The following is a 23059-nucleotide window of genomic DNA, read 5'->3' as shown; positions in this document are numbered from 1 at the left end:
CCGCGCTGACACCTCCGCGGGGCGGGGCGGTCACGCGGCGCGGGGGCGGGGCCGGTCCCCGGTCCCCACAGCGACCCCGGCCGGGCCCAGACATGGCAGGCCTAGCCATGGCCGATCCGGCCTCGGCCGCACTCGGCACGGCGGGCACTGCTCCCGTGGTGGGGCGGGATTGGTGCGGCCGTGGCCGAGGGGAGCTCAGCATGAGGTGCCCGTCCTCTGCGGTGGGATGTGCGGGAGGGCCGGCAGCTGAGGACAGCAGGCAGCACGTAGTGAGTAAAGCACTGCAAGGCCTCGCTCAGCGGCAAGTCTTCATGCGCCTGTCACATACAACTTTTGGAATTATCAGCGCTCCAAAGCCCTGGACTGGCGAGATTCCCCATCTCTCAAGACACCCGCTCTCAGGGCAGGAGCGAGGTGTGTGCCTGAAGCCATGGGTGTGCTAAACACTCACCTTGGTTAATGTATTAAAAATGCCGCAGCACTGCAGAATAATGGCAAACGCCTATATTTTACACAAAAGGACCTAAAGGAATTTTGGATTAATTAAAAAAGTAGCATAACCCTATATGGCCACAGAGTTTAGCTAGTGTGTAGTCTGAATCACACATGGAGCTTTAATTCTGTGCATGTGCATAATTTGATCTTGTTCTGAGACTGATCTGAGAGTGCAAGGCTGTATCAATAAAGTACTTCTAAAAAAAGTAATATCAGTTCCAGTAAAATACATTTTGGCTGAGTTTCTCCGAACTTGCACAAGACAGTATGGTATGTTTCATTTCTCGTGTATGGTTTTGGTGGGCACTGTACAGCCCTTCTGCAAAGTTCTTTAAGATATGGCAGGATAAAAAGCACTGCATTAAAGTACACTGTTTACTTAGCGGTGGAATTATTCTTTAAAGTAGCATGTTGCAAGAACTCAATTGTACATGTAGAAGAGAGGAACAGAGATCTTTCTTCAGAGAGCAACTGAGACCTGTATTGGAAAAAACTCCTTTTTGATGGTTTAGCTTCACCATTACATAGCAGCAGCAGTCCTAAGCCTGGACTAAAAAACTGAACTACAGGTTCCTTTCTTCAGTGTGAAATTGATGCAAAAATCAAAGACAAGGAAAGCAGGAGAATGGAAAAAGCCAGCAGCAGGATGTTCAATTTTACCTGCAGCATGGGATGAATCACTTTTACCTGCAGCAGTAACTTAAGAGCATAATTGGTAACTTTAATGTTTCCTTCATTTTCCGTTAGAATAACATGGGTATTTCAGAGGTTTAGCTGGCTTCATCTTCAGCAATGAAACATGAACAGTCATTCTTTGAATCTGGAGAACCTACAAGACAAATTTTCATGAGCTGACCATCTGAGTTCAGCATGGTCCATGTCAGAAGAAACTGAAAAAGGTTTTGGCAAAGTAAAGCCTACAGTAACACGTCATGAAACTTAAGTTTGGTTTCTCTGACCTACAGGAAGATTACTTGATGGAAGCTCTTACAGGAAGATCAAGAGACCTTAGTTTTGCTGCCCTATTAAGGCAAAGAGACTGGGTTGGGGTTTTTTTTACACATTTATAATTGTTACTTCTCTGAGCATTTTAGGAAAATTGAGGGTACTCCCTGTCAGACCACTCAAATTGACCAACTGAGCTCTGCTGGGAAGGGATTCCATGTGCCCTGTAATAGTTCACCTGTCAGTATCTGCCCATCACTCACTAACTCTAAGCCCCTTATTGTCCATAAGGAGGATAATCCTCTGTGTGAAGGTATGTTGCCTTGTTTTGAAAGTCCCTGATTAATCTTTATCTGTAGAACCCAGATCTGATTCTGTCACCACTGGTGTAACTAAACAGCCACTCTGCCTGAGTTTGGCCTATGCTCACCAGTCTAAGAGTGAGTTAAAAGGCAAAAAGCTTGGGGAGATGCTACTACTAAAACAACCTTCACGTCCACATTTAGGATGACCTAAGTTGTCCACTGCCTTTCAGGCAAGGCTGATCACAAGAAAAAAGGTTCATGTTGAAAGGGTGGTAAAAGATGGGCTGTAAATCCAAACCTCATTATTCAAACCTGATTCAAATAACTCACGGTGACTCAGGTGGCTTTCTGAGTGAAGGTACAGAGCAGTAATTCAACCAGGTCTTCTATCTCCACCAAACACCATTAAAACTCAGCAGAAACATTTTATATGCAAACAAATTCCTCAGTTGAATTAACAGAGTTGGAGCTGGACTTGACCAAGAAGATCTGAAGATGCTTGTTTGGCCAAATCCCAGTGATACCTGAAGCTTGAATAAGCTAGTTCACTGGACTGTCCATGATTTTAGAGAATGCAGATTACCACCTCAGATGACTCTAGAGATCCCTGCTGTACTGAAAGAAAAAAGTTCACCACCTACCACGACAGCAATACAAAGATGAAATTTAGAGTCTAGAATATCTTTCAGCCAGGACAAATGCACTGTCAGCTTTGCAAATCAGTGGCTTCCAAGAATGGGTAATAGCAGGTCCCTAAAATCAGCACTGCATGAGCATAGACCACATGGAAGATACCTGCAATGTGCTTTCACCTCCTATCCCCTCTCACTCCTCAAAACTCCACTTCCTGATCTACTCATGTAAGACACTAATATTGTTCTGAAGATACTTATTTGCTTCATATTCTACTCTTCTGAAATTCACATATATAAAAGAACATTCTCTGAATTAGAGAATACTGTTTTCTACTAAGAACATGTGGGGGAAGTTGTTTCTTGTGCTAGGTTCTAAATTTTTCTACAATTCTACAATCATTTAGGTTGTGAAACACCTTTAAGGAAAGGTGTTTTAGACCTTGAAGATCATTAAGTCCAGCTGTTAACACTGCAAAGTCCACCATAAACCAAACAGGACTAAAGTCCACTAAACCATATCTCTTTGAACACCCACTTGGTACTTTTTAATTCAGATTAAAACAGAATCTTACCCACATCTTACACTTCTCTGAGCTATTAATCATTTCTCCATTTCCTCCAATAAAAATTCCTATATTTAATTCAGTAATTACTTAGGAGCAAGATAACAAAACATTTAACAAGCTTGGCTTACATTCTTACTAAGTTCAGTTTTTTTTGTTATATGACCAGAATATTTAGTGTTCTGGATAAGGTTTGAGATGCTATCAAGCCCCCCACCAGGTAAGTATAGTAGCACACAGTGCTTTCCTCCAAGTATGGATGACACCATAAATCCATTTAGACTGCTACAAGGGAAGCAAAGGTAGATACTGCAGCTATTGTTTTAAACCAAAATGCTTTAATTTTAATGCTCTTCAAAGAATGTGTGAGATAATGCAAGGCTGACTACAAAATTGGAAAGCTGGAAGCTCTCTCTTCAAATTAGGTGATGCCAAAAATGCAGTAACGAATTAAAATATAATGTCCATGAATCACAACTTAAATGCCTTGGACCATACTAAAGTGGTTGCTTATTTAGCTCAATGGGGACACTGTTCAGATCCAAGTGGAAAACCTACCACGGTAATCAAAATATCTGGTGTACTTGAAAACTGATATGAAGTGTCCTATCACCTTCATGGATTTCTGTTTGGCTCCTTCTATCAAGAGGTGCCAGAATGTGCATGTCAGCTAGCTTAAGAAAAAAACAAAAACACAAGTGAAGGAACAAGGCCAACACTACAGCCTTGCACACTTAATCTCTGCATCCTTTGGTCTTTTACATATATACCACATTGATTATAATAAATAAAACGTTGGACTGGAAGAGTGCTATGCAATGTCATTATCAGGAGCAATCCGTGGAGACTGAATTACAAAATGTCGTCTTCCATATACCCTAGTGAGAAAGACAAAAATGAAGGCAACAAGTTGACAGTTGTTATCTTTAATGAAATGACTTTGGAAATAGCATTAATTTCCATGACACCAACATTTTGGGAGTCCCATAAAATGCAGTTACATTCCAATGCCAATATTACAGGCAGATCTCCATTCACATGGCAAATAGGATCAAGAAAGCAACCATCAGACAGAAGAGACCCATAGCTTCAGACAGGGCGAATCCCAGGATAGCATATGAGAACAGCTGCTGCTTCAGAGAAGGATTTCTAAAAGAAAGAGAAGGTGTAAGTCCTTTTTATCCTTACAATTAAGATGTTTTTCATGCAGTTTAACCTCACAGTTCCTTGCTACAGATTCTGAAATGGGAAAATTCACTAAATCCAAGCAATTTTTTGCAAGGATTGCACTGAAGACAAATTAGTTGGCAATTAAGACTAGACTCAGGTCTAATGTAGAAATTTATTTCACATCTGTGACATAAGAACCGTACTCCCAAGGAATTTAGTGTGTATCATGTTTTAATCAGCTCTCAAGGCAAATACAGGAAGTGAAACCACTTAAGAATAGGAAAAAAAAAAGTTGAAGCAGTTTGTTGCAAAAATGCAATATGCCTTCAAGAAATGAGAGAAATCTCCAATATAAAACTCTGAAGCAATGTTCTACAACCGCTTATTGACATGTTCATGCCAAGTTCAAAACTTGATATATTAATTTTGTACCGAAAACACTTGTTTTTTCAAGTGGAAAGATTGCCTTCTTGTCTTCCAAAAGGCTTAAAAATCTTTATTAAGAAGTTAAGACTTAAATGAAAAAATTAAAAAGTTGTGAAGAACATGAAACCTCTTTTATGCCTGTATCAGTTCTGCGCTTCCATAATGTCACATGAACTACTGCTATAACATAAATGTTGTAAAATTACCTGAAAGTTCATCCCTACTATAAAATCCTCACCCTTGCCCTCTTCAGATTTCTAGAAGGAATGATAACTCATTTGCTAAAATAACTGAATATTCTGAGATGCAAAGCTGAATGTGTTAGAAAACATCCATTCCTAAACAATGATTTTGACTATGAAGACTATTTAGGACTTTTCCTAAGGACATGGGGAAAGATACAGGCTGGATTTTTATTTCAGTTCTGGAACTGAATGCTCAAACACTGGACTTCAGTGACCAAAAGACCAACCAAGTCTAATGATGCAATTTCTTTCATGGCTCTCCTCCAGGAAGAGTGTACAAAGTTCTGAATTTAACAACAGAGCCATCCTGATGAATATGGTACAGTTTCATAAGATTCTCTTCAGCCATGTGTATCAGTAACAGTAATCATTAACAGAATTTATTACAGTGCCATTATCTTTTCTACAGTTCAGCTGTCTCAAGATACATCTGCATACAATTAAATAGTTTTTAAAGAGAGATTGATTACCTGGCATAACCAATGATTAGACTACCGAAGACTGTTCCAATTCCAGCACCAGAACCAGCCACACCTACTGTGGCTGCACCAGCACCAATGAATTTGGCAGCAGTGTCAATGTCCCTGCTGATAGCACTAGTCTGGAATTCCCTAAGTGCTAGCTGGGAGACAGTATTTTGGGCCCCGATAACTGTTGACTTGCCCTAAGAAAACAAAACATGAAAAAACATTATATTCAGACAAAAGACCATGTGATAGTGTTATTATGCAGTTTAAAAAGTTGTATTAGATGCAATGTCTACTTATTCTTCAGAGTGATGAGACTGTTAAGTCATAAACTTCAGAATGTTACCTGTTCGACCTGAAAGTATCAACTTTAAATGTGAAAGACTTCTCAGGGGAAAGAGCAAGACAGCAACAAGTATTATTAGGTGTTTGACTTAAAGCAAGTTTCACACTATAGGAATTGAGTTAGTACAAGTGAACTCTAGGTTGAGGACATTTAGGCTCACCAGGTAATTTAGGAAGATACAGAATTTTGTTTATAAGGTACCTCTCCATTCTTGACCTCTGGCCTAGACAACACAGATGCCGAAATTGGTCTGTACAAGACTCTTGATCCAGCACGGATCTGTAAGAGGAGGAAAAAAACTATAAAAAAATGAAACATTTAATCACAGCTGTTCCATACAATAGTTTGTAAGACAGTAAGACTATTAGTTACTAAGCCATTTGTCTTCCTTGAAAGACAGCAATCTCTGAACAGCTGCATACACAATAAACGATATGGAAGCAAGCACTGCCATGCAATCTGACAGCGCTGTTTTCAGAAGATGTATAGTAAATAGCCACACCATTCAGTGAACATATACATGCATTATGATGACAGAAAATGGAGCAAAACGGCAACAAAAAATCCCGACCGACCACGAAGCAGTGAAACACATTTTGAAATGAACAAATAAAAGCCATCAAAATGATTTTCGAAGTTGTTAAATGCACAGATGTAACCTAGACTTTCAAATTTAGCGAGGTACAAATGAATGAATCGTTTTTCACAAGCGGCCTGCATGTGTCCTTGGGCTCCCAGCAGCCTAAGGTCATATCGGCTCTTGCACAAAGCTCTTCCTGCAAGAGAAACCTGGGCCTGGACCATGCAAGATGAGATCTTCTGCAGGCCAGAGAGGGCATTTTCATGCAGAACAGTCTTTTATCTCCACAAGGGCAAAGAATTCCGGCCTTGCCCAGGACAAGCAACAGGCTGGAGTTTGACCTACAGCGAGGCACGGAGCGCAGTAGGCCCAGGATCTGCTGGCGGCGCTGACCTCCCCCTCCTTGGCCGCTCGTGTGCGAAGGCCCCCCCTCACCTTGGCAGCGGGCCCCGGCCGCGCCAAGGAGGCAGGAAGGAGAACGCGGCCCTGCCGCAGTCTGCCCGACCCCCGCCCCCCCTCCTTCGCGCTCGGGCGGGCAGCGCTCGGTACGGGCCCGTCCCAGGGCGCTGCCGCGGGGCTCGGAGGCCCGCTCGACCCGCGATCGCCCCGCGGCCGGCACCGACCCCGCCGCCGACACGGACGGGGCCGGTGACGAAGCGCAGGCGCCCCCCGCGCACCCCCACTCACCAGGGAGGGCGAGGTGGCGAGCTTGGCGCAGGCGAACATCTTAGCTGGCGGCGTCCCGGGGCTCAGGATCCGGCGTCTCTGCGGAGAGAGGGAGAGGGTGAGGGTGCGGCGGGCGGGGGCGGCGATGGGCGCGGATGGCGGGAGTGGCGCGGCTCTCACCGCTGCGGTGCCGCGCTCGGGCCGACGGGCGGGAGGGCTGGGCCGGCTGTGCGCAGGCGCGGCGGGGCCGGGCGGCGGAAGGGGCGGAGCGCGGCCAAGGTCACTTTGTGGCGGCGCCATTGGCGGCGGCGGGGGGCGTGGGGCGCGCGCGCCGCTTCCCCGCGCAGCCGCAGTGCGCCCGCCGCGCTTGGGGGCGGTTCGGCCGTGAGGGTGGTGTCAGTGTCGGTGTCCCCGGCGCAGGGTTGTCGTCGCGCCCCCTCCCCGGCGCTCGGGTCACGGCAGGGAAAGGGGGCGCGTCCGAGGACACCCGTTGTGTGCAAGGAGCCCCTGCTGTTCAATTAGTCATTTCTGCACGATGAGCAGGTTCACACCCAAGCAGCGAAAGAATCCTTGTTAATCAAGATTAACCGAAATAGGATTATCTTCACTGAGCTGAGCATGTGTTCCTGAGATTCCCACTTTAATCACTTACATGTGCTTTGATGTTTTTCATTTGAAAACGAGATTGTTATTTTAATAGTAATTTGCAATTGTAAGTGGTATTAGTGCCAACTAGTAAAGATGCTGAAAATTTGACGTTGTGACTGAAACACTGGGAAACATTTATCTAAGTTGTACAATTTTCGCTGGATACAATCTGCGCCATAAAAATAAATTCTAAAATTGTGTGCTGCAAGCTGTCTCCAATGGACCAAGTAAGGGGCTGTGTGTGTATTTAGGGATGGGAACAGTCTCAGGATGGGTGCTGGACTCCTGCAAACTTACAGGACAATTGATGTTGCTGTCACTGGTTAATCCACAGGTGCAACAAAGCTGAGACATGTTCCCTATCAGCAACCTGAACACCTCCCAACAAACATGATCAAGGTGCCTTCAGCTGCTGCATACCAGTGTTAACCATAATGTTACTTTTATAACCTACAACACAGAGTCTTCTGATCTGTAGGTAAAGGGGAGAGAAGTCAGTTGTAGGTCCAAAGGTGAGAGGCAACAGCACAATTTGAATTTCCTGGCCTTCTGCTCCCTTCCTCAATACAGCAGCAAGCTTGGTTTGGTTCCAGTGTGCATCCAGAGTCTTAGTAACAGCAGTAAAAAGTCAGTCTGTAAAAAGGTCAGCAAAAGAGGTTATAAGCCAGTGGTTTTGGTTTTTTAGTTTTTTTCCTTGTCACAGCTTACACACATTTTTTGGAAACTGAGGTGTATGGACAGATCCGACGTGTCTGCCACACGGTTCTTCCATAGACAAACACTAAGAAATAAATATCAATGGCAAAACCCTTTAATGGTTAGGCAGAACTATTCATTCATGAATTCATTCATTCATTAATTCAAAAAAGATTCAATTCGTATGCTATTGTGGGAATAAATATTTCCATCACCACAAACAAAACCATAAAGCAAAGGCAAATGCTGCAGTGTTGGAATGACTCAGATGTGACATGCTGCTGCACAGTGACATTCAGAGCACCCCATTTCTGAAGACGGGTACTTCACCTTAGGAAGTGCAGCAGCCAGCAGGGTGTCTGCAACAAAGAAATTCACTTCCTCACAGAAGGAAGCACAGCAGTTAGAGACGTGCTTTCTCACTGGCAAACTGGAGGTCTGGACCTCCAGGCATGAAACAAATCTTCCCCCAACGCTCATGAATGGAAAAGAAAGTGAAAATTACACTCCTGTGTACACACAGCACAAAGTCACACGGACTCAAAACCGCATAAAACAGAAACCCTCTTCTTTCACAAAAGAAGTGTTCTCTTCTGTCACAATTCCCACCCCAGAATGTTTTTTAAAAGATGCATTCACAAGCCATTTGTTGTGAGCTGTGTCAAAACCACTATTAAACACTGGTTTATTGTTGCTTTTAAGGCATAACATCTGATATTGTATTGTGAACGTGACTCAGCTGTTCCTTTCAGGAGGATTTTGAAAAGCTGGTCTCTGGGGGCCAGGCTGAGTTTAATTCAAGAAGATCTTAATAAAGAAACACTTGTTAATCTCACACAGTTTCCTATCCTATGGCTGACCTGCTGGTAGGTCCCCAAGGAAGGGCATCAGTGCACTAAAGACAGTGTAATTTCTAGTTGCTCACCACATTTCTGAAAATCTTTTTGAGCAGGTTCCCAGTTTTCCAATTGTCTCTCCCTGTCAGGACCAGTTATGCACACGGGCAGTAGCCAAGGATGCCAGAGGAGATATTCTCCCCATTTTGCCCCTGGCAAGGAAGACAGAGTGCAGATGATTGAGCAGTACATGGTGCCTGGAGAGCCAGTCCTCTCCCACAACTCCTGTGGCCTTACAATTCCCTGCTGCTGAGATAGGTTTGTGTCAGGGCATTAAGAACAGCAAGTGACCACTAGCTGTGGTTCCACCAGTATGGCCTTCTCCTTTCCCAGAAAGGAAAGAGAAAAGGACATCCCAAATTTTCCAAGCTTTCTAAAAAACCTCTCCTGGAACCACAAGGCTTCTCCCAGTCTTTTTGTCCTTATTTTAAGAAAAGAAACATCTGTTTCACCTCACTGCCAAGCAGCTCATTTGGTTCACTGATGTATCCATGTATCAGTCCTGCAGTGACATGGACTTTCACTTTATAACCCTGAAATGAATTGGTATCTACACATATCAGGCTCTGAATACTACTACACATGAGTATCAGCAGAATGGATGTTGCATACAAATGGCATTTTTCTGGTGACTTCTTAGAGTGCTATCAAGCCTTATATCTGTCCAGAAAGCAGGTAATAAGTCAGATGGGAACAGTACCCATAAACTGGAATGCTTGCCTGATAGATATGGGCTAGTTTTCCTCCAGGTACAGGCAAATAATGGTAGCTGCATACTGGTTCAGTTGAGCAAGTACAATCCTGTGCAATGCTAAATAAATGAGCATGTCCTGAGTGCTTTGCACTGGAGGGTCTGCCAGAATTCAACATTTATTATTAATAGCTTATAAAACATGAATGTCTATATCTGAATGTTCTATATTTGCTGAAGGAGAAATCTTGGCTAGTTAAGAGAAATCCCATTGTCCAAAGCCTAAATAAAATGTTCTGCTGCTAGATCGAAACCTATTCCTTCAGGTTAAATTTTATCTCCCAGCAGAGGATTATTAACTCAAAACATGTCACACACTCACACTCGTCTTTTTTTAAAATCTGTTTAGAAGAGGAGATGTATCTGGAAAACCAATATATTCCAATAACTTTTAATTGTTGGAACACCCCCAAAGGATGAAATTGGATCAAAAGCCTCCTGAGATTATCCTAATGTTGTGAAATATTTTAAAACTTAAGGTGTATTACCTCAGGGTTAGCTCTCTTGAACATCCAGATTTATGATGTACTTTGCAGGGCATTGATTGATATTGATTTACAAAGTCAGGGGTTTTCAGTGTTTTTCACAGCCTGGGCCATGTTTCAGTTCTACTTCTTTCACTCACAGCTTGAATCTTCCTATTCAGGACTCATAGAACTGGAGCAATGGCTTGTGGAAAGAAAATATGTATAGAGCAGAATTAATACACTCCAGAGTATTTAAACCATTTTTGCTCTGGGAAGAAGGAACAAAGCCATTATTAGATGGCTCTGCATTAAGTAGAAATTCTCTTGGTACCACTCTCTTAATATCTGTTTACCTTACTGTTTTTTAGTAGTTGGCCAATTTTGATATAAGTAATGTTTTAATTGCAGAGTTGGCTGGATCATAAGAGGTTCTTCATGGGAATGCAGATGATAAAGTTTTTTCTCTAAATTCTAAACTTCCTTACAAGGAAAAGGGAGAAACTGTCTCTTCAGTGATCTTTGTCCCCAAGAGTACTTACCCAAGCATTTTTTTTCCTAAAATTTGTTTTTTTATAGTCTCAATGGCTTTTTTTCAGTGAAGAGCAGGAGGCAATTAACAAAGAAGAGCTAATTTAGGCTGTAGAGCATTCTGCTCAACATTCCATTGATTATTTTAACACCTGAGTCCTAGAAATGGATGACGTTAGCCACAAACATTGTACCATGTTCATACTTGGCAAGATTTGAAATGTGTGCTAATACCGTTGAGAACATTCATGCAATTTGAATGGGAAATCATTATAATCCTCGTAATGTAATTTTTGGGTCTTTAAGATCTGCTTTAAATATCACAATGATTATACAAGTAGGGTCTGCTACACCACAGCTATATATGTCCAAATGGGATGTTGTCAAGAGGAAAAACATTCTGCTTCAGCAGAAATTCAGCATGGAAAAGAGGAAAACTCATCTTCATTCTGGCTGTTGGATTCTGGTGGCAAGTGACCTAAAGGCTCCAAGACACCTAGCCAGAAAAGACTGGTAGAGCTATTTTCCCTCGGGATAACAAGCCCTATTGTCCAGCATTCAGCTTCTACTGGTTACTTTTACAATGCTGTACAACAGTATAAATATTAAAAATTACACCCAGCCTTTTGTAAAACCCAGAATGTCACAAGGTGGAAGACAATCCTGTACTTTTAAAATTAATTTTATATGTCAGCAAAAATGATAGTTTTTTCTATAAAATTATGATTCCCTATTTTAATGCAACTTTTATTTATATTGCATACAATCATAGAATTTTTAAAGTTGGAAAAGCCCTCAGAGATTATTGAGTCCAACCATTAACCCTTGCAATATAACTTAAAGTGGAAGGAAATGTCAGGTTCACAAATAGTTTCACTTTATGCTTCACATCTATTACACTGTGTGTGTCAGGATTGCAACATTCAGGGTGAACTCTCATGTGTTTAAAAATTATTATTATGCATCTGCCTAATATTTTTTGGAAATTGATTTTTGAGGAAAAGTAATAAAGAAATCCACTGATGTTTAATCCAAGTAATTTTTATAAATGCACAGAGGATTCAGAACATTTAGAATGAATATACCTCTTCATGTATTTTAGAACATTACTTTAGAACATAAACTCCTTTAACTAAACTATATCTAAGTTTTCTTACTCAGATGTCTCTAGATATTCCTCAAGGCTGTGTTGCAAAAGCAGCCCATACCTGAAATGGTCAATCTGAATAATCACTGAATAATACACATGTGGGTTTCTAGGTTACAAAATATCATTGGATTGAATAAAAATAAATTCAGCAATGCTTTTTATGCTGCTAACAGTACTAAACACCTTTTGAAGAGAAAACAAACTTCAGCTGTAAGCTGACAGTATTGGCTGCACTGGTTAGAGCACAACACTGGCAATCTGATTTTAACACCTTTCTTATAATACACAGTTCAGACAGCCAAGACTTTGCCCAAATTAGAGCTATTTTTTGTCAAAAGTATCCATAAATTTTTATAGCTGAAGTTGAAGGAATCTAAAATGAAAGAATGTTTTCCTAGTGGGCTCTTCTGGAAATACAGGCTTTTTGTGCAGGGAAAATTGCAACACCAGATTCTTAGCTTTTAAACAAAAATACCTAAGCATTTTTTCTTAGATTTCTTGTTTTTCCTGTTTCCCAGAATTATATAAATGATCCTGGACAAGTCTTTTTGGGTAATACATTTTGGCCATTCATAATCTGAAAAGAGAAATAGGAAATGCAGCTGCTTAGTGCTCAAAAAAACCCTACAGGAATTAGTAAATCTTGTTTGGAGACTAAATTAGTGTTTTGGATAACTGATCTGTTATGGCTATTTCTGTCACATAGAGAGCAAAAGCAGGGCACACAGGACTGTGGCAGAAGGACTTTGCCTTCCTCCACCTTCTTCGCAGAGGCTCTACATCCAGTTGACGATCCCTGGCTGGAGGGGAGATGGGACCAAAGCCCATTAATACATGCAAGATTCATCTGCTTAATTGTAAATGACACACCTGCCAGCTATGAGTTTAGATTCTTATATCCCTGCAAATTGCTTTGAGCTCACAGCCTGAAAGGCAGTGTACAAGTGAACAATATTCATTATCATCTGAAAGCTTTTCACTCTGAAGCACTTAGCAGAAAACCTGTGGAATCCTTTTGACTCCAGTGCACAGGTTCTGCCCTCTAGGACCTGGTGCCAGTCTGAACCCAGAGAAAAAGCTGCTCTAATTCTGTCATGCTTTGCATGGCTCAGATGATCTATTTTTAAATGACTGTAATTGATTTTGCTCATAGTTACAAAAGAGATCATATATTCTCACATTTTGTACCTAAAGTAGAGAAACTCTGGACAGCCTGCCACTTCTAAATTCTTGGAAAGAGCTCTGTCCCTAATACTCAGACTCAATGAACCTCCTGGTTCCCTGGCATGCCTGTATTCATTCCCATCTGTCGTGCTGGCATTGTTCCCACTCAGAATTATCTATGCCAATTTCAACAGGGCATAGGTGCTAACCAAACATGGTTTTAGAGGGACAGCTTTCATAACACAGCAAGTGCCATCTCTTTTGCCAGGAGATCCTGCTGTTTGCAAATAATTCCAGCTTAAGGCCACATGCTTCATTACATGGGATCACATCTGTAGATGCTTGTGGGTATTATTAAAAAAAATCAACAAATGTTTACTCTATTTCTCTTACAGTTTGGCTCAGTGCTTGGAATTTTGCATGTGGAGAATGAATGCTCTGCACCTTGTTCACAGGACTGAGCCATAGGCTGTTACATACTCTGAGTGTTCTTAACAGGTTACTGCATCAAAGCTGGGACAGTGAACTGCAGAAGTTTACCAGAGCTGTGCTGCTTTTTTCAGGAGCCTTTTTCACTGCTTTGTGTCTGTAGTATATTCTGAGAAGAGAACGATAGAGCATTGCTTTTTGCACCACAGCTTTTTCCTTTCTAGGTTCTCAACAGATTTTTGTGTAAGGCATATTCTGCCCCCACCCATTTGTAAAATGGCACATATATACAACAACATTAATACTGCTTATTGAAGTCACTAGTCTCTATAATGCTCTGTATAAGATACATTATATTGTATTGATATATTATACATATCATATTAGTATCATATTAGTATATTGTAGCTGCACTTGACTCCTGTTTTGCCCCCTGAACAGATTACTTGTGTTAGCAGAATTACACTGTACTGTATAAAGGCTAGAAATAGCTTAGGAAAGAGCAGAATCTCTTTATAAGTCTCAACTAAGCAGCTCAAAACTATGCTCAAGTTTTAAAATATAACTTTGCAATTAAGCAAAAGAACATTTTGCCCAGCATATATCTCAGAAAATGCTATTTGGAATAAAATAAGACTCAGGCTACATAATTTCCAGCTATGTGTTTCCAGTCATAATTTCTGACTCCTAGATATTCTATTGTGCAGCCAGGATCCGTGGAAAATAAACCAAAATTTGCAACCCCCTTGACACCCATAGTGTTTTGGCTGAATAGCACTAAGAAGACCTTGGTTCACATGTGCATAGAAATGTATTTTTGTAAATCAGGAAAGGCATTGTCGCTTGTTCTCTTTATAAGCAAAAACCACCTAAGGCTGTTTCTAGTTGTATTTTACCTCTTACTAAAAAATGTTGAATATAAGAATGTGCAGAAGAGTTAAACATTTTAGAGTCCTAGAATTTCAATGATGCAGGGTGACAAGTAGACACATGAGTATATTGAAAAATTCTGTTGGGAATCAAGGTCTAAAATAATCAAACATTTCTACTGGCTACATTTCAGAGCAGTAATGGTATATTTCTGATAATTTTGTTGTTTAGTATGCTTATGAAATTGGGTACAGTTGGCAAGATTTCATGGGCTTTGAAACATACATAATGTGCTTTTCCTATGCTATTGATAACTTCAAAATAGTGTATTGAGCTCAAGAAATAAAAAATAAGTCTAATTTCACAGTACATTACTCATCAATTGTAACTAAGCTTTATGTCCTCTCACCTGTCTTCCATCCTTTGCTTTTTTAGCAGCTAAGCTGACCTTGTGGGCTGTGAGTGCTGATTTGTTTTCCATACCACTTGGACTCAGAGATACTTTGTTTTTCTTTTCCTTATCTTCTATAAGATAAGGGAAGATAAGTCTCCTAAAAGTGCTCCCTCATAATAATTGTATACCTGAGAAAACACCCTCAGGTAAGTGCAGCAGAGTGGCAGAAGAGGTGTATTATTAGTGCCATGGAATGGAAAACTTCAAGGCACATTCTTGAGGGAAGAGAGGTTTTCCAGTCCAATAGCTCATGAGGGGTGAACAGAAGGTTCTACTCCAGCACAGTCAGTCAAGGAGCTGCCTCATGGGAGGGCTGTTGCACTTTTGGGTGAGTTGTATTTTGATTGTTTCTTACCAGCCATAACAGCAAAGTTATAAGGCTGCCTGGTCAGAGTCTCAGCTCTGAGATGTTGCCAGTCCATTATCTCTCTATACAAACCTCAAATCTATCCCCTAAAATATGAAGTCAGACGAGGTACACTTGTTAGGGAACACCTACCAGCAGCATTGCCAGGGTGCTCAGCTGAGTAGTTTTGACTGGTGCATGTCTAGACAGCTTGGAAGCTTTGGCTAATGGAAACTGCTATCTCTAGAGCAACAATAATTAAAGATAGCTGATTTTAAAAAAACATGTCTGGATTGCTCCAGTTCATGGCTGGACTGTGTTTTTAATGCCTCTAAAATGACTAATAGTGTGTATAGTGACATCCAGTGTTCAGTTAGATCAACCACAGGTCTGTGTTCTGTAAAGCCTTTCAATTAAAAGATTTATTGCAGACCCTATTTAAAATGCCTATGTAAAGATAGTAGATAACCTGCCAACTGCAACACACCTCCACAATAAAAATTTCCTTCCTGGCTTGTTGGGGAACAAGAATGGTGTGGCTCTTGTATAATCCTTTAACTTTCTTTCTTTATGACAGCAAGCGTCTGATTATTCCCAGGTGGTTTTGATTTTTTCCTTCTCTGCTTCTGTTGCTGTGAATGTGGCCATTAGGGCACAGTCATAAAGGATGTGTTCACCACTTCCTTCTCTGTCTGTCTCTTAACAGAGCCACAAGTCCACCGTCTTCTATCCACATTAATTCCCTGAGGTATCCACACAGTATTTGTGTTGACTGCCTTAATTTTGATCTTCTCTAATCATTCCCTGCCAGATGGCAGTTAAAGTTTAATGGTCCCTGTAAAAATAGTTCCCTTTCTTCTTTTAATCAGTCATGTGTGTTTGCTTAGCTAACTGTTAGATGTTCAGAAAGCACGAAGGGACCACCAACACAATTACTTCAAAATACACATCCATATTGTGATTTCAGAGTTACGTAAAAGTGAAGGGTTATAGTGTAACCAAGATTCCTGGAAATTAGTATGGGCTACATGACCTTAAATTTTCTTTACTTCTTTAGATTTATTAAAAAGATTAAACTAATAATTTGTGACATTTCATATAATCAAAGGTAGATTACTTTTAGTATTTTCTAGTCTCAAAGGTATTTTCTGTGCTAGAAAGCATATCAGTTTTATGCTTTTAGGGAGGAATTGAGCAATACACTTAAGGATATGCTTAACTTTAAGTACATGTCTATGGCTAATGATAGATGATAGGGCCTTGAGCAAGGTACTTCGACGTATGCTTCATCTTAGGCCCCTAAGTAGTTCCAATGAAATAATTTACCTTCTTGAATTTTAAAGAGTATGTATAGACACCTAATGACACAGAACCTGAAATTCTCCAGTATGTGTTTACTTGATTGAAGCTTATTAGAGGTTTAGGCTTTTGCTGAATTGAGAATTTAATTCAATTGCATATTCATGCTATGCCTAAGTAGCAAATCATTTCAGAGGCAAATGGTTTAAACTATATCAGACACCTAGGGAGTGAGCAGGTAAGATTATACCCCTGAGGAATATGGACAGTCTGGGAAAGTGATAAGCTAGGAGTCCAATCCAGCTCAGAGTACTGCCAGACAAAGGGGTGCTGTGGAATTAAATGGAGACTGGATCAGGCTCTGAATGCCTTGCCTAGAGCAATACAGGAAATATATGGCAGAGTCACTAACAGAACCCAGATCTCTCGATTCAAATTAGACTTCTTTTGTATCTAACATCTGTGATGCTGAAAATGGATGTGTCATCACAGCCTGCACAGGCCAGCTTCTAGATTAAAGCTCGCATGATAACTCCTACGCACACTGCAGGAATCACACCCACTTACACATCCCAGAAAGATGAGACTTAGCAGAAGTGCATTCTCCTCCCTAGCAGAAGCCTGAGAAAATAGAAATCCTTGTATCTTCCTTGAAAGCATATTTTAACAATCATTTCCAGAAGTTTTCAGATATGACAACACACACTACAACAGTACTCTGAACTTTTTGATCACTTAGTGCTTTTTGATTTGCCATAAATGCCAGGAAGCGGGACAAAGGGAATTGCTCCAGCTCCAATTTTCTGCATTATGCCTTAATTAGCAATAATTTAGTTCTAACATAATAAAAATTTTGATCCAAAGGAAAAATACTCTGTCCTCCATCTAGGTATTTTTCCTAAATTCCTTTCTATATGTGGGGTTTTTTTTGGTAAAATCTAGGTCTGAGGGCAGAGACATGAATGGGACAATTTGCATTATGATAATAACCAGATGACCTCGTTGAGATCAGAGCCTCAGGGTACTGCATTCTGGCAAAAACATAGTAAAAGTTGATCTCTGCACAAAGAACATGAAGTCTAATTACTCATGTTCCTTGGTAACTTTGTGATGGAGAGGCTGATTTGTCCACTGTCAGAGTGTGGCCACTGCAAATGACGCACTCTTTATTTCTTGTGCCTCCGCCAATAGCCTTAAACCCAGCTGCATCTTTCTTCTCTACTTAGAATTAATTAAAAGCAGAGACCAGCTTTGTTAATTTTGGTATGTCAGAGTTGTAAAATCTATCAGCTGTGGAAGAGTGGACATACCTTTATCTTTCTTTCCCTTAGTTTCCTCTCCTGTTTCCATATCAGACAAACACACACTGGTTCCTTCATTGGTTGGCTAAATATTGCAAGCATAAACGAGCCAAGCAGAGCTTGCTGGGCAGATGATGGCTACTAGCAGGTGTCAAAGTGAAGGCGTTCCCCTGTGGACACAACCCATCATGGTTGGGCTGATGCCCAGTTCATAGGAGGGAGGGAACATGAATCTTCCAAATGAAAAGGGAGATAAATTGCACTAAACACTCTAATGATGATAATGCAGGGAGACAGATGTGGTAGCTGAGCGTTCGAATCCCTCCATGCGCTCTTTACTTCTGTTATACTATCACATCGTGTACTGCTGACTAATATAAGCCAGATGCACAACCAGAATGTTGTTTGAGTTTATATTCTCAACATCTCCAGATCTGTTGTTTGAGTTTATATTCTCAACATCTCCAGATCTGTACATGTTATAGATAGAAATATTTTTCCCTGGCAAATTCACACAACGGTCATTTTTACGAGCTCATATAAAGAGTGAATTGGAAAGCGCTCACTGGTGTTTGTTTCAGCTGCACCACTTCTGTTAAAGAATTCTTACTATAAAAATCAGGGCAAGCATAGCTCAGAAATCTGGATTCTGGGCAAGGAATTTTGTTGCCTTGTCCCTTGTAGGCCCACTCACACCTTTGCAAAGAGGGTGCCATTTAAAGGCTCGTAATTTAGAAGTGGTTTGGATCAGCCTTACGTAAATGTAAACGATATAATGATTTCCCAAGGTGAAAGGCAGCAGAGGAGGAGACAGAGCTCTGCCAAGTGAGGTCAAGTGTGGAGCATACACAACGACCACGCAGAACGTTTATACACCTGGTATTGTACATGCCAGTTGTTAAGGCAGACAGCCAAGATAATGAGCACCGTGAGAATTACCAAGAGCTCCTTTTTGGCCCAGGTTCTTGTTTGTAATTGAAGTGCTATCCTCTACTGATCCTTCAGGTAGCATTGGAATGATTATATCCGTGCTTCAAGGGAGAATCAATCCCTACAGAATAAAAGAAACTTCCTTTACATTATAGCTCTGTGCTAGAAGCAAGCTATGGATGTGACTCATGAGTATTCTTAATAGTTTTTAAAGAAAGTGAAATTCCTAAGTGAGATTTTGATTTAAATTTTGAAAGTGATTTTTATCTGTGCTCCAAGATTACTAGAAAACTGTATGTTTACATATTTATGTTATTAGAACATATAATGAAATGTACATTAAAGTGTATTCATTGCATTTATTAGAAAATATATTTTAAAATATTTCTGTATAGTATTAGGAAAAAATAAATAATAGCCATCCAGGAGTATTCCCCATTACTCTGTTACTCTCCATCAATTTTAACAATAGCCTATTTATTTTTGTTTACGCAGATTCTAATGTATTCACAGACAAGGAGGGGTTATAAGACACTGTAATCTTATTCCTGGATGACAGATTTTAGCTTTTATATATCCTAGTGAGTTCCTTCTCTACAATACTGAATTTTAAGGAATTGGAGGCTACTCTGTGATGTTGAGAATTTCCATCTATGTCTTCAGTTGCCAGCCTTGAAATATTTTTTATATACTTGACAAATTAGTCAGACTGAAAATGAAGGACTGACTTGGCAATCTCATTAAAGTTCATGTAATTGTCACTTGGCTTCCTTGCCTTCCACACTCTTCATTATGGCTTTACTTACAATCTGTTTAGGACCAACACTTGCTTTTGCAAAGAGATCTGGGACAATTTTCTGGTTCTTACATAACCAAATTTACTTTTTATTCTATTCATTTTATGGGTATAGGGTGTCTGAGTTCAGAAGCATCCTTCAGAAATATCCATTTGGGAAAAACATTCAGAGACTTATAGAGTAGTAAACCCAGGAAGCACTGAATGTTTAACTGAGAAATCAGAAATATAAGCAAAATAATTATTGGAGCTGCAGAGAATCTGCAGGTTTACAGAAAACTATGATGCCAAAATTGTTTGCCGATAGTTCTTTTTTGTTTTTCCCCTTCTTTTTTATTTTTTTCCCCCTGAAAGTTAAGTGATGGACCATAATGAAAGGCAGGAACTGTTGAATTAGTTTGAAACTGAAATTAAAAAACAGTAGACCTTTCTGCAAATAGGACACAGTGGAAACCCCCTGTGATCCAACCATTGAAAACCAGGCTGGGAAAAGCACTACACTTGACTGCACAGCTGCAAGGATGAAGCAAACTGGCCTCTTTGTTTGTTACTTCTGACTTTGGTCTGGGAAGACACACACTTAAAAAGTAACATTAAATACAGTATTTCTATTACACTTTTCTATTTCAAAGCATGGAAAAGACCTCCCCTTTGGCTGTCTGTAACTGCTGAAGAGCATTACATAGTTCATTTCTCTGTTTAGCAGTAAGGCATCCTTTGAATCACACAAAACAAGTAGACTGGTAGAAAAAAAAACCAAAACACCACAAACAAAGAAGAAAAAGGAGATCATTTCTACTACTAAATTGTACTTTAGCTACTAGTGGAAATAGACTGACAAGTCTAATATAAAAGAATCTTTCATATTGCCTAATATCTTTTTATTTTTTGGTAACAGTAAGAGATAGTTTAACAGAACATTTACATCTGATTTAATGCAGAAAGCTTTTTTGAGAAACAGAAGCCCAAATTATAGCTGAGAGAACTTCGGCAAAGAAAATTCATCTTTCTCAGAAGAAACAATGTAAAGAAAAATTAGTAGTTGTATAATGTATCACTGCTTCAGAGTTCCTAAGTGGAAGTTAGGCTGGTCTATTAAACCGGCAGCTTATCCTCTTGAAATATACTGTAACCACCTAACTCATGAGGAAGGCACAAGAACATTAAAGAACTGCTTTTGCACCTGTTATATTACACTTTGCATTTTTAATGCTTAGCAGAAGCTGTTGGTGTTTAAAAATCTTCACCAAATGTATCCATGCAGCATGGAAAAAGCTGAAGTCATTAAACTGCATATCATACAACAAAATCATCTTGCATTTAATGACCAGATTTCTGAAGCAATTACTAAATTTGGACCAAGTGCTGGCCTAGGGGGAAGCCAAGTTTCTCTTCATAGTGAAGAATGAGCCTGCCTGGTGTGCAGTGAGCTGCTGGTGCCACGGGCAGGATGCCAGGCAGGGTGTGTGAGCCCAGCCAGGCACGGCCGTGCAGGCAGACCTGTGACTGTGCAGAACGTACAGGTGCTGCCTTCCCCTGCCCTGCAGCACGAGGGAAGCACTGCCAAGGCAAGCTACCCTTTCTGCAGGGGGTAGAAAGAGCCAGCCTTCCCTTTTCAATTGAATGCAGCTATTTTTTCTTCACACAGTCTACATCCTTGAGTTTTTCTCTCATTTTTCCCTTGCATTCCCATGATAACTTGACACAGAGTAAACATAAAATTTGTTTTCAACTCCAGACAGGCATTTAGTAAATGCCAGAGATAATGAGACAAGGAAAGTTTGGAAAAAAGTAAACAGCAGTCATAGCAGAATTGTGTTAAAGAAATTGGCTCATTTAATCTAAGACAGTAAAATGACCAAGTTCCAGAGCTGAATTCTTCCCAGAAGTAACACCATGACTTCACTCAGGAAGCATTACTCAGTAGGATTACAGCTGGAACATTTTCAACCTTAAGGATTCATCTTCAGAAACATCATTCTTGGAGTGCAAAATATCCTGTACCTCCCAGTCCTAGAATAGTTCTCTGTTAATAACTCACATTTCTGCATATCATAAACTTCAATTTACTTGTGAGTAATTTTGCTGTTCAGGAACTATGTAAAATACTAATTTTACATAGTTTTTACATAAAAATTTTATGCCACTAAGGGTTAAGAGTCTGAGGAATTAAGCTTTCATTGAAATACAGAATTTTCCCTACACACAGTTGGAAATCCTGCCTCCAATATCAAAATATTTAATTTTTTTTTTTTTTAATGGAAGAAAATTCCATGCAGTCACTTATGACTTCCCTGTAAGGTGTGATAACCTACATCCAGAGATACAAGATAAGGTCATCTACCATGAAGTGGACTGTTCAGTGTGGTGAGAAAAAGAAGTTTTTTTTATTTACTTACTTCAAAACACCCCAAACCAACAAACAACACCCAAAACCCCCAGAAAATTGGCACTAATTGAAGCATGCAAAGCTGCATAACATGAACAGCTTTGGGGAGCTTTTTCTCTAGGTGTTTTAAACATGCTATGGAAATTTCTTGCCTAGTGAGGTAAAATAATGGGATCACAAAAATACAAACTCTACCTAGAAGAAATTGCAATAAAGTAGTGCACTAGAAAAAACATTTTCATAGCATCCTGACTTTCTTTCTATTTCACAAGAAATCAAACTGAGCAAGAGTGTCCTTTATTCCACTCATAAATGCTGTGTAGAAAACTGACAGTCCTAAAGCTTTTATTTTTCTTTAAAACTGATATGGGGTGGTGGTCTTGAATAAATATTTTCATCTGGAAAAACATGTTGAGTAATGTTTGTGACCTAATTTTTGACCTCATTTAAACTTAGATTGTTTTCCTTGAATGTCTGTCATTCTTCTATGATTGTGAAAATGTGGTGCTTCCTTGGATGATCCCTTGGATGCCCACATGGAAACATGCATTGGAATTAGATTAAAGTAACTCACCCCTAGAAGAGATTAATTCAATAAACTGGAACTAGCTGTAGTTTCCATTGCATTCCTCTTAAAGATGCTCTTGCTGCCACTGGTGGTGTTTTTTTGTGCTGGACAGCCAATGTAAGAATTATAAGTAATTGGAAAGCTTTTCTGTCCTTATCATAAAACCGTATTTTAATGTTAGTAGCTGAGATCACTAATCTAGGCCTGCCTCCTTGTGTGCCTGCATGCAAATGTGTAGTCAGCACTCCTATTATCAGGTCACTGCTTCAAGTGTACCCTCACAGACAAACATGTCTCTTGAGGTAAAAGGAATTTAGTTATGTAGATCCCCCAATTATTTCAGTCCAAAAAGCTCAGCTTAAAAAGAGACTATCAGGTGAGCTGAAATGTTTTTTGCAATATGCACTGATGTGAGACCAGCAAACCTTTTTTTGCTAAGGTGTCTTAAGTAGACCTGGATGGATCTTTAGTTTTAGCTGTACCATGACATTTCCTTGAAAGTTCCCTTATCCATAAAAATAAAAAGTGAAAGGG

At 40.2% G+C, this 23059-nt stretch overlaps 1 protein-coding gene across 2 annotated transcripts; it reads right to left on the bottom strand.

Annotated features, from left to right (window-relative positions):
* Positions 1 to 3853: 3853 nt before the first annotated feature.
* Positions 3854 to 7088, bottom strand: ATP5MC3 (ATP synthase membrane subunit c locus 3). Of its 2 annotated transcripts, XM_036386958.1 has the most exons (5): positions 7024 to 7088; positions 6865 to 6942; positions 5799 to 5876; positions 5255 to 5448; positions 3854 to 4092 (listed from the first exon to the last, which is right to left on the bottom strand). In XM_036386958.1, exons 2-5 carry the CDS (start codon positions 6901 to 6903, stop codon positions 3978 to 3980), a joined length of 426 nt encoding a protein of 141 aa, XP_036242851.1. In that variant the 5' UTR covers positions 6904 to 6942; positions 7024 to 7088; the 3' UTR covers positions 3854 to 3977. The 2 variants fall into 2 exon arrangements, with proteins under 2 accessions (XP_036242851.1, XP_036242852.1); XM_036386959.2 differs by lacking the exon at positions 7024 to 7088 and having other exon boundaries at positions 6865 to 7008.
* Between the last annotated feature and the right edge of the window lie 15971 nt (positions 7089 to 23059).

This window comes from Molothrus ater, chromosome 7 (genome assembly GCF_012460135.2).
Source record: "Molothrus ater isolate BHLD 08-10-18 breed brown headed cowbird chromosome 7, BPBGC_Mater_1.1, whole genome shotgun sequence".
NCBI lineage: Eukaryota > Metazoa > Chordata > Aves > Passeriformes > Icteridae > Molothrus > Molothrus ater.
Note: the sequence above shows the minus strand (reverse complement) of the source record. Positions and strands in the feature narration are given on the sequence as shown.